Raw genomic sequence first — 12,243 nt, 5'->3', positions numbered from 1 at the left:
GGAATGATGGAATAAAAAAACAGACAAAGAAGAGATTATGTTCTTGTTCGCTCTGTCCCACAAACCATGACCTCTTCCACATTCACAAGGACCTATTTTCAATTTCAAGGCAATAGCTATAAATGTTAATAATTGCCTTTACCTCTTTCTCTGTAGCTTAGCTTCTTGCCCCATTACCAAAACCATTTAGTTTCTCATTCATTTATTTTCTACATAATCTCCTTTCATGTCCCATGCTTCCTCTATTGTATTTCACCTTGGGTAGTACATCATGTAAATAAAGCCTACATTCATAATTGCTTTGGTATACTGCTTGAGGGGATTTACTCTTGAAAACTCTCTTCCAACCTGTGTCCATTACAGTAGATCTCTTTAGTCTTCATTAGATGGGACAAGCAGGGGAATGTTTTAAAAGTGATTTTCAGTATCAGTGATGTAACCTTGAGTATATATTCAAAACTTTTATATGTATTTAAAGGATGAATGTGAAACAGATTAAGGCTTCTGAGAAAGAAGTTCATCACACTATATTTTGGTTTCAAAATTTCTTGCATTTGAGCTAATGTTCATGGCCACACTATAGTAGTATAAACACTGATCAAATGGACAAAAATGTCCAAGAACTTATGTTGATTTTTTTATTTTTATTTTTTTTCAAATTAGAAACAGAGATTTAGCATACTAACAGCCTGGAAAATGTGGATATTGGTATTTAAGGTAGAAAGAATTAAGGCAGAAATTATTGAATACTGTATTCTTCCAGTGAGCAAAAGGACTGATAGCTTCACACTGTCTGCAATGTGACTCTCAGAAAGGAGGCAATCAATCGATCACACATTTAAAAGAGGTAGTATTTTTAGTTCTGTTGAGTGTTTACTGTAATTAAGAGGTGTATATTGTCTTTTTTAAACCAGGTTTGAGTTTGAGTTTAGGGGTCCATCAAGCTTTTGTGTGTGAAAGGAAAATTAAGATCTCTTCTACGTCTCTGAAAGCCACATGCCTGTAAAAGCTTTTGACACTCAGTCATGCCATCTCATGATTGCTTGATGTGGTTTTCCATCCCTGGTCTTAAATTTCAGTTTGTGACAAATCTGAAGACCTCCTTCAATGCAGTTTTAATACTGAACAGTATTCATGGGAGAAAGCAAGTAGAATTTTTAAATGCTCTCTGTACTGAATACTAGACAGCAATAAAAATATTTGATAACATGCTACTTGCATTTTTTCCCATGCATTTAAATGCAGTTAAGGACCTAGAAATTCATTCCTCTATTGCCTTTTATTATATAAGAGGAAAAAAAAAATAAATAAATTGCTTTCCAGCCTAGAAAAAGCCATTAATGTTATGTTCTTTTTATTTTTTCTTCTCCAGCTTCATTCTGACTTGGACAAGGGAGTGGGCACGGTTAAATATACCCTTTCAGGAGATGGTGCTGGAACCGTTTTTACCATTGATGAGACCACAGGAGACATTCATGCCATAAGGAGCCTAGATCGAGAAGAAAAACCTTTCTACACACTCCGAGCTCAGGCTGTGGATGTTGACACCAAGAAACCACTAGAGCCTGAATCAGAGTTCATCATCAAAGTGCAGGACATTAATGACAATGAGCCAAAGTTCCTGGATGGACCTTATGTTGCCAGTGTCCCAGAAATGTCTCCAGTAGGTGAGTAAGAAGCTTTAAACATTTGAGAACTAATTGCATATTATTTAATAGTCTCAATGTGCATTTTCTGCTGAGAAAGTAAGGAGAAGACTGAAATAAAAATATAACCTCTAAAACTTATTATTAGAAATGCCATTCTCTGTGCTTAGAAATAGATTACAGTTTTGTTTTAGCTTTATTTATTATTTAGAAACTTGTTCTCCTGCAAAATGAGAGCTTGTGAGTCAAAGTCTCTGAGGACAGGAAGAGAGAAAAAAACATATTCAAGGCAGGTACGCTGAGGTCCAGGGATCTGTGTACACCCAAATCTGTTATTTCACATAATGAAGTGTGTTCTCTCTTCCTAGCTAACATTGCTGCACAGAATTAGTTTGTACAGCATCATCTTGCCGTTTACTGTCCCTGTCTGTGGCTGCTAAACTCCTGCAGCACTTGCATGATCCCCTACTTGTGAATTAGGAGACAATTCTTTATCCACGTCCTGCTACGCTGTGAGTGCTAAAAGTAATGATTGCCTTAAGGTGGCTCTCAGCAATGCAAAAAACAGGAGTCGAAAATGATCGGAAAGTTTGGCTTAAGGTCTCAAAACCCTAATATTCAAGAAAATATTAAATGCATTGGATTTTTAAGTTAAAAAAGAGAAGATTGACTGAGAACATGGTAAGGTTTCAAAAAATTAGTGAATAGGGAAGAGAATAGTTTTATCTCCAAAGAAAGGTGAACTGTAGTAAAGACGCTGAAGCACGGAAGTTTTTTTGTTTGAAGAATTTTCTCTACAAAATAGGCATTTGCCAGATAAGACAAAAATCATGTTTGGAGCAGGAGAATAAACTAAATGGGTTCTCTGCCTAATGGATGATTCTGAAGTGGTCCTGAGCAGTGTGTTTACAACTCAAGCACACTGCTTCTGTCCTGCTGCCAGGTAGCACTGCAGGCTTCCCTACAGGTAGCAGAAGTTAATTCATTCTGGGCTGGGAAGTCTTTAACTTCTCAGTACTCGTTTCCGGTTATTGCTGTTTTGTCTCCTAAGCTGTGTTTTCCCAATACTTTACAAGTACTAGTCACTTAATGCTCCTTGTAATTGCTAATAGTTTTGGAAGCTTTCTGAAATGTGTAGAGGGATCCTGTTGCCCCTTTTGCTATGCAGATTAGAGGGTGATATTTTGAAATACAATCCAGAAGGCCACTAAATATCTACACAAGTTGCTATATAGAATTAGTGAACTAGTATTTAAATTTTGTGATAAAGAAAAGCAGAATGTGATAAAACATGATATAAGTAGACACGTAGAGATAATCCTGTTGGTCCCATAGATGTGTAGAGATGAGTTCACTATCATCATCCACAGAGGTGCATCTAAAGATTCACTACATAGGTGCACTATTGTTGTCACCCCTGTAGAGTTGTCTAGTAATATTATTTACAGTTCTAATATTTATAGATGGAAAATATTTATTATATTTTCACATCTGTTTCTGTGGCAAGTTCAGAATAAAGTTTTCCCACCAGTAAATGTATGGTTAGTTGTTAAATTGTTTTTAAGACTTGATCAGAAAGAAATGAGGAAAATAGTAATGAATAATGCTATTTACACAGTGAAATGCAGTGCTTGTATTCATTCTGTCTCTCTATTGCTCTTCATTCACCTTCCTTTCTTATTTTCATAAATATGTATGTGCAGTAGCAGACAAAATGCTAATGATGGTTGTATTTAATGGGAAACTTTCTTCAGGGTGTGCCATGCATTGTGGCTTTTACATTGACTGGGACTTGCATGACTAAATGATTCATGTGTACAGCATTTTAAAATAAATGCTTTTCAATCTATTCTCCTTTGGAAATAGAGGCCATGGCAAAAATGCATCCTCTTGAACTTCACTTTGTTCAGTCTCATTCACTACCTTCAGAAGATTTATCCATAACAGTTCTTGTTTTCCTCTACAAGAAATACAGGATGGATGAAAATTGATCAAGAAAGATGAAGCAAGGCAGCTAATAAAATCCTCATGACTTAACAACCAGTGTACAGTATATATATTCCATTTGGACAGTGCAATAAAGTATATTGTATGAAACACCCTTGAGGTACCACAATCTGCAGCCATAAGAGAGGATTGAGTGGGGCTGGGAATTTTTAGGCAGAAAAGTTTGTTTCAGACCCCTTGCACACATCCTAGAAATTTTTATGGCTGCGCTGTTCTCAGTTTTGTAACATCTCTGACCTTCGTGCTAATTGCTGTCACTGAAGATTTGATGGCTGAAATAATGCTTTAGCATTTGTCCCTAGATTCAGAGTTCCAGTCACAGAGCTGTAATAAAATTGCAAGTCAATGAAAAAGTTGGACCTCTGTGATTTTTTAATAGAACAGGTAAAAAAAATAGAAATTCACAGGACCTCAATGCGTGGTTTTCTGCACACAGATACAATTTAGGCATATCTGTCATACGTAAATTTTCATGGTAGATTTTCTAGAACTTTGGTGTGTTATTTTCCATGCATGTTTTAGGTGAAATTTATTTTTTTCCCTTCAAATCCACTTTGAAGTTCTATTAAAACTTCTTCTACTGTTTCTGTATACTGGATTTTTTTTTGCTTTCCCTCTTATCAATACCATTTATTTTAAAAGATGATAGTAATGCATATTGTGAGAATTTTGGGATTGCCATTTTAGTGGTGCATTCTTTACTGGAGCCAAATTCCTTCTATGCCTTTTACAAAGAAAAAAAAACAAACTAGCAGGGTGTTTACTGTATTCTAGAACTCCAATGTAAGCTCACTGCAAACTAGGAAACTTACTTGTTTTAGTCTAAAAGTTTGAATGGCTATCTAGCCTTGTTCCTTCTATACATGTACTCTAATTTGCTCATGTATGATGGAGAGGACAGCCAATCACAGATATAAATAAAAAATACATTCTTCTGAAAAGCCCTTTGGTTACTCACTGATGTAACAAACAGGGGACTGTATCCATCTGTGACTTCCATTATTTCTGGTAGTGTGCATTGTTTCTGTTGTGGGGGGATATTGATACCTCCAAAGTTGACAGTGTGTTGCTCACATAGTAAATGGGGTACAGAATACTTTCTGGTGAAGAATTTATGTTGGAAAGAACAATGATATAAAATTCCCTTAAGAGAAACTATGGAGATGGAGTGAGATTACAATCCAGAACTAGTATTTTAAGAACAGAGATTGTTATGCTGTCATTTTATGGCTAAGAAGAGACTTATAAAAGCTTAAGGGTTGGACTACTAATATGTATTTATTTATTTTTCCTGATACTAAATTGGTTTCATCGATATCTTTTTTCTGAAAAAATTGTCTTGATTCAATAAGGGTTCTAAATTTTTTGACAAAGCAGAAATGGAAATTTATGTATGAGGAATGAAAAGGGAGCTGTAATTTCCAAGTTTGTGAATTAGCATTAGCAAAATATGTTGTCCTTAAGTAAAATTTAATCACGTGTGTTACTTCTGGCAGCTATGCCTGCTTGTGTTGCATTACAGCTTATGTAAGCATGCAAATATATTGTGAGTTTAAACCAAGGTTATACCCTTATCAAAGCTATATTCCAGATGACTTAGAGTAGGGACATACCAGTGTTAAACGCACATTAAAGGAAAAGATCTTATTATATATTTTTATATATTTATACATAAAAATATCCGCAGAATTACTTTCGCATTCCTCATGCATTTCTTTCACTGACTATGCTGAGTGTAATTGATCATATGAATTACATGTGACAAATTTGCAACTTCTGTCACAGCCTACTGTATATTTTCTAAGTTTTTTCCATTATTCCTCTATGCTTATACATGGACCAGCTAGGGCTGCACTAAACCTATCAATTCCATAATATATAGATTCCATATGTTCTTTCCTAGGCAACTTCATGTCAAACATTTCCACTAGATTAACTCTTCATTGCTTAGGGGGGCAATTGTTCACAGTAAATAGCCATCTTACTGATTAAGCTTGAATATTCTGTTTGAAACTACCCCAATTGGAACACTACATTGTAACACTAAAATGGTCAATTTTACTATAAAGTCTGTATCAGATTATTTTTTCTGGCTATCTTCTGTGGTGCAAGGCAGCTAATTGAAGAGTGTTATGGATTTGCTTTCCACAATACTGGTATCCAAAAATAATCTGGCAGTTTTCCTTCTGAAGTGAATATTTAGTTGACTTATTAAACACTGGCTTACACTTAAATATCCACAAAGGCTCATATATATACATTCACAAATGGAACATGTGTTTAATATATCTGTCTATGTAGTTTCATGTGAAAGTATTACAATTTGTGAAAAAGCAGCCTGATGAACTGGTGGGTAGGAACCTGCATTCTCAGTATCTTGTGCCCGAGTTTAGCCTGAAGCTTACACTGATAAAAGGCTGGGAAAGGAAGGACTGTGAAGCATTGGAGCAAATACTGAGGGATACTTCCCTTGATAGAGATTCCTGGCTTCTGGCAATATATTTTTAAGGACTTCCAAAACCATATCCAGGCTGTTGCTGAAGATATCACTTTGGGAATCTGTAAAGGCCAGAGATATTTTTGAATGGTATTACACACATTTATGGAGAGAGAACTGGCAATATAATCTGTCTGCCCCTGTCTGCAGCCCCTCCATCTCCACTTTGGTTTCCATGCTTTTTTATGGTGTTATCAAGTCCTTAGAGACAATGATGGGAATTAGATGTCATAATCAAGACACAAATATTTTTAATATTCTGGTTTATTCTCTCATTTATGCTTTTTTCCTTATCTAGTATTTCCCATCAATCATTTTCCCTTTTTTCACCACTGTTCATCATTAAGATGAAAACTTTGGAGGTTTTTCCCCAGTGATCCCTAGATCAAGAGTTAATAGGTCACCAAGGTACAGCCCACTTCTGTGAAAGTACCTACAAGATATTTATTCCTGTGCCTCTTACTTTGTATTTCACAGTGTGAAATCCCCTGTCCTCAGTTGCCTGTTACATTAGGATTCCCCCGTAATGCTTTGCAGTCAAGCTTTAGTTTTGTCAAGCTGCCACCTGCTTATATATTCTCTTTCACTGCCAATTTAGGAGTTCAGAGCCAAGTGAAATGCAAGTGGCAATCTACCTCTAATATAAAGACTTGCAATTTATTCCTACCATTTGGTTTCTGTCTTTATTTAGATGTTATCTTAGAAAAGGCTATTACCTCTTTTTTCTTTAAGAGCCTTTGCTTAGGAACATGACTTTTGGAAATTAGATACTGTTTATCTATGCAACTAATCTGGAGTTATATACTCACTGATTCACCAAGTAGTTTTAACATGTCCTCTGATTTGGTACTTTTTTACAGAGTGTACCAATTCATCTATCTCCTCGGTCAGACCTAGTGCCCTAGGTCATACAGACCACTTTTTAGAAAAATTAATGTCCCATCACTGCCTTTCAGTTCTAAATCTTGAAGCTATATCAGATGGTAACTTACCATACACAGATTATTATTGCACTGATTATCACACTAAATTTTATAGCCACTGTGGAGAAAGGTGAGTTTTAAGGAAGAAGCAAAAGTAAAAGGAGGTTGTGGTTGATTAGCCTTTGTCAAAGAGTTTTTTCCTCATGTGTAAGCAGCATTGTACAAAAAAACAAAACAAAACAGAAGTGAAAAAAACCAACACAGAGATATTGAGAGAAAATTACAGGTAGGTAGTAAATGCTCTTGAAACAAAAGTGTTTCTTGACATGATGATAGAACAGTAGGCAACCTAGGCAGCTTCAGCTACTGTGAAAAACCTTAGAGACAAAACCCTTTTAGATCAAAAGGAAGGAAGAAAATAATGCAGAGAATCAAAGGTTGTTCGATGAAAGGATTGTGGCTATTGTCATAGTCCACGTGAGTTTCACTTCACACACTCTGGTTGTTGGAAACTGTCAGCAAAATAAGATTGGGCAAATACTGTTAGCTGGGTGAATCTATGTAAAATGAAAGCTGTGACAGACAGGACCCGACAAACATGGACAGAGCAAAACGCCTGAGAAGCTTTTACTGTTGAAAAGGTGAGACACTGTAAAGTGTTTTCTGATAGCAGGTTTCACAGTCCCAAAATGTCAGTGGCAGTGCTGAATTCATGAAAAGCAGTTGAGTCTTACTTCGTGTGTATACATGCCTACTTTATTGTCTTTAACTGGAAAAGAGCAAAGTTGAAAATCCATGTCACAGCAGATAAAGCCATTATGTTCCTATCCACAAATGGACTTTACTCCAGCACAGTAGCATAAAAAAAAATAACATTTTATATTTCATCACACCTAAGTCTTTTGCTGCAGACCCCCCAGTTAGGTTAACTGACCAATACTATCATTATTAAAATTAAGATATTTTATTTACTCTAAATGTATGTTGGTAAATTTCATGGTGCTGAGTATTCATTCTTTTAGTATATAAGGAGAAACTTTGTAATTATTGGTACTGTCTTGTGGTTTGCATAATCATCTTAGGTTCAAGATGTATCACATAGGAGTAGCTGGGGTTATGTGGGAGTTGTTTTGTTAATGATACTATTGCTGAGGGAAAGGTACTGGCATGTTTTAGTGCAGTATTGAGAGGGTAGGAGTTGTTTTTATACAAGCACATAGCATCTCTAAACATCAAACATGTTGTATTGATTGTTGCTGTAGTAGTCACTGATTAACTGTAAATGTTAAAAATTAAGAAGAAGTTGCTTTTTCCTTACCACAAAATGAGCATTAAATATCTTTTCAGCAAGAGTTGTTCCTTTGGGCACTGAGTGGTTTTAAACATTAAACATATTTTAAAAGTATTACTGTTCTCAGCCACTGAGTGACTGTAAACATGTTTTATAAAATCTGCTTCTCAAGCTACTGCCTGCATGGCAATGAATATAATTTTTCTTTAAAGTTGCTTTCCAGCCATTGAGCTATTTTTTGCTTATAAGCTCAGTTCTATTTATAATTTTTCACAGAAGTAACAAGTGCAAGGTTTCACTGGCAAACGGCAGCTCTTCATTTATGACAAGTAATCATGTCCTAGCTATCTTCTCATAAAGACACTGTAGGCAATGAAAACAGGCCAAAATTAAAACTGATTGATATTTATGTTTTGTATGGACAGTGTGCACATCTAGTATTCTTAATCCCCATTTATATGTGTATAACTCTGCAGTAAACCAGAGTAATAAAAGCAGACATGAGTGTTATTGTACTAAGATAACTGGTCTAAGAAATCAGTCACTGATGGATTGTGTGAATTAATCAACAGCCCTAGCAGAGGACAAAACAAAAAGCAAAACAGTCTCAAGATTACTAAGCAAATGGGAGTCACTAAACCAAATATGATTAAGGGCTTTAATTTTGTGTGCAGAAATAACTCCATGTGGCAAATTAGATGTAGGCCTAGGAAGGCCTGAAGTGATAAGAAATGTGTTTCTGAGAATCTGGCTTAAAAAGAGCCAAGATAAAAAAATCACAAGCACAAAAAAATAAATAAATTGTGGGTCTCAGATATTCTGTTAAGGAAAAATTATTCCCTGTGTTGAGAATCCTATAGGCTTAAAGTCTAGAGCAAAGACACTGCAGATAAAAATAATACCTTGGAAAAAAAAAAAACAACCTACATAATACAGAGGTCTAAAAATATCTGCAGAATGAGGAACAGCACATACTAAAGTATCTTTAAATGACATCTCGGCCAATTAGGAAGTGTATCTGTAAGCCTTGGATTTAATGAGTCCTTGATGTTTCTCCTTATTTGTAGTAAGGAACAGCATAGATGGGTAGTCCAGCCCAATGTCTATCCCATACACCATAGGTTTTTCCTAACTATGGAACAATTAAAGACCTTAGGGGAACCTGAGCCTGACATCCTTCCAGCCTTTGACAAACAGGGGTCTCAAAAGAGCTGAACCTTTCCACAAGAGTCATTATTGTTAAGTTTCTGTAGAATTGAAAGATGCAAACATGTAATTCTATCAAAACTGCTTATGAAAAAAACTAGATGGCTGCCTGCTGAGTCATCCTCCAGGTTAGCTGGTGTCTGGCAAATTAAACAGGTGGTTCCCAAATTAGTAGAAGAACATCTTTTATATCAACCTGACAAGCTAAGCACTGGCTGGGAACCTGTAGGCCAGGTGGTCTTCTCAGGAGCTGGGAACCTGGCAGGCTTGACTGTTTCCTGATTTCTCTGCTTCACAATTGAGACAAGTAGTCATGCTTCCCAGATAAGCTAGTCAACCTACAAGCTTAACAAGTCACAGCTACATAGGAAGAAGACCAATGGAGATGATATAAACTGTCCTCTTTGCTAAAAACTCAGGAGTGCCAATATTTTTTTTTTTTTCTTTTTCCTGGAGTGAAATAGTATGAATTGAAAGGCCAAAAGCCTATCCCAGCAAAGCAATATTCTACTGGTAAGACATCCTTACTTGCCAGTGATGTCTGGGGATGTTTTGTTCAGAAAACAGCAATATAAGTGAGATCATTGAAGGTTAGAGAGGAAATGACTGGAAATAAAGATGGGTGCTGATTTCAGGCAGGTATGAAAGTAAAGAATGATAGCAGAGAAAGAGGAAAAGCATTACAAACTGTACAAATTTCATTTCAGGATCTACTGGAGATAAATGCAATACTTTTAATTCTGCTTTGGACTTGATTCAGACTGGCACTCTTAAAGAAACTGCTATTGTTTCTATTAACAGACATGAGGACCATACCTTATTTTCATAAGAAGCTTAAAGGATATTAATTCATAAATAAATGATACTCCAGGTATGAGTGAGACTATATAGAGCAGGGAAATAGGATGAAACAGGCAATGGTCCTCCAGCAAGGATGCCCTGTTGCACTAATCAACACTAGTCATTGATGGAGAGTTGCAGATGCCCTCAGAGGTGCAATTTCCTCCAGTCATTTGCATTTTGGTACACAGTTGTTTACAACTGATTATCTTAATGGGAAATAATTAATTGACTGCTAGTCCTCCCACTGAGTCTGGCATGATCTTTTGGGGTAGATACTCTTATCTGATAAAAGATAATATGCATTCCAACAGTCAATCCAGTAATAACCAGGTCAGGTTATCTACAGCTGGAGAATATCTCCTCAACCATATAGTTAATTTTCCATATGTGTTTATTGCTGTTAGTACAGCAAGCATCAGTTTTACCATTTGTTCTGATCTAAAGCAGTATCCTGACTCACTTGAAACGTAAGATAGTTACATAGCTATGTATTCCATGTTGTAGGAATATCACCTTAGAATTCAGATGAGAAAGATGCCTGAAGGTCAAGTTCAGGTGCTCAAACCTTAAATTTATGGTCTTACAAAAGATAATATAGACACAGATGCTCAAATTATCAGCTCCACTTGCGACCTCTCTGGTTCAGTAGCTCCAAATTAATTCATTTCTTCTTTCTGCTTTCACTCTACATCACCTCATGTCTGAACACAAACCAAACCCTATCAGACAGTATTCAGCAGATGGGTGATAGTCCTGGGATTTTTTTCATGACTCTTGCATGTGATTCTGAATGAATCCTCTGTTCACAGATTTTAAGTCCTAAGCCAATATTAATCACTGAGCATAATCCAGTGAGACATAGCACCTTGCTGTTCAAACAGTGGATGATCCTGTGTGCCTTCAAAAGATCATCCAGTTGCTAATACAGCAGACAGGGAAGAAATCTTCCCCTGGTTGAGTAGAAAAAAATAGCTTTACTATGATATATTAAAGAACTGTGTTTGCTAGTATTATTTGCTGTACTAGTGGGGGAATAAGGAGGGAAATTTTTAACATTTGTAGAGGAGAGGCAGGCTGAACATAAGTAAATTGCTGCTTTTATTTGCCACAACCCAGATTCAAACACTGGTGTACTAGAAATTGCTCCAACATAACATAAAGGATAATCAGTTTCTACATCACCTTCTCTGTGTAACAAATAAACAAAATAAAATTCTAGCCTTTCCTTCTGAAGAAGATCTTCCATAAATGATCTGAAATGTGCCAAGATGTCAGTCTGGCTGCCTGAATCTCAAGATGGCAGCAAGGAAGCAGCTCCCTAAATTCGAAAAAACAAATGAAACTGATAATTGAACTGGCAAGCAGTAAAGAAGGAATCCTTTCTTTGGGCCAATGCACAGCAGTAAAAGATCTCTGAGCTGATGATTTAAAAGAAAGATACAGGGTAAGAACTGCACCAGCACATCCTTCTGATTTGCTGTAGAGCTTAAGTTGTCACAGTTCAGTAATACCTATGCTGCAGTCTGCATGCTTTATATTTTTGCCACCTTTATCAATTTGCTTTGGGTAGCACAAGGGGACAGTAAGAATGACGACAGGGTAGGTTTTATGGCAGCGTAGTGCAAGAGACTTTCTAAATCACCAGCTACCTTGCAGGGATGTCCTAATGATCTATTTTCAGTGGTACTTTTACCAAGACCGCTTACATTAAAGTCTACATGAGCCTCTTTGCCCACCTTACAAATGTGTTTTATGATTTGAGTGTTGACTTGTGGACTCGGTGTGCACTGTGTAAGTACTGCTTTCATCAACAGTAAACAGAGGGCTTAG

At 36.3% G+C, this 12,243-nt stretch overlaps 1 protein-coding gene across 1 annotated transcript in view; it reads left to right on the top strand.

Moving 5' to 3' along the window:
- Positions 1 to 12,243, top strand: part of CDH12 (cadherin 12, type 2 (N-cadherin 2)) — a 153,163-nt gene that overhangs the window by 34,299 nt on the left and 106,621 nt on the right. The window contains exon 2 of the mRNA XM_010002406.1: positions 1,373 to 1,667. Coding sequence (XP_010000708.1) covers positions 1,373 to 1,667 — 295 coding nt within the window. The remainder of the gene's footprint in view (positions 1 to 1,372; positions 1,668 to 12,243) is intronic.

The sequence above is a fragment of the Chaetura pelagica genome, unplaced genomic scaffold, assembly GCF_000747805.2.
Source record: "Chaetura pelagica isolate M959 unplaced genomic scaffold, ChaPel_1.0 scaffold81, whole genome shotgun sequence".
Taxonomy (NCBI): Eukaryota; Metazoa; Chordata; class Aves; order Apodiformes; family Apodidae; genus Chaetura; species Chaetura pelagica.
The sequence above is the reverse complement of the archived record's forward strand: the minus strand, read 5'-3'. Positions and strand labels throughout refer to the sequence as shown.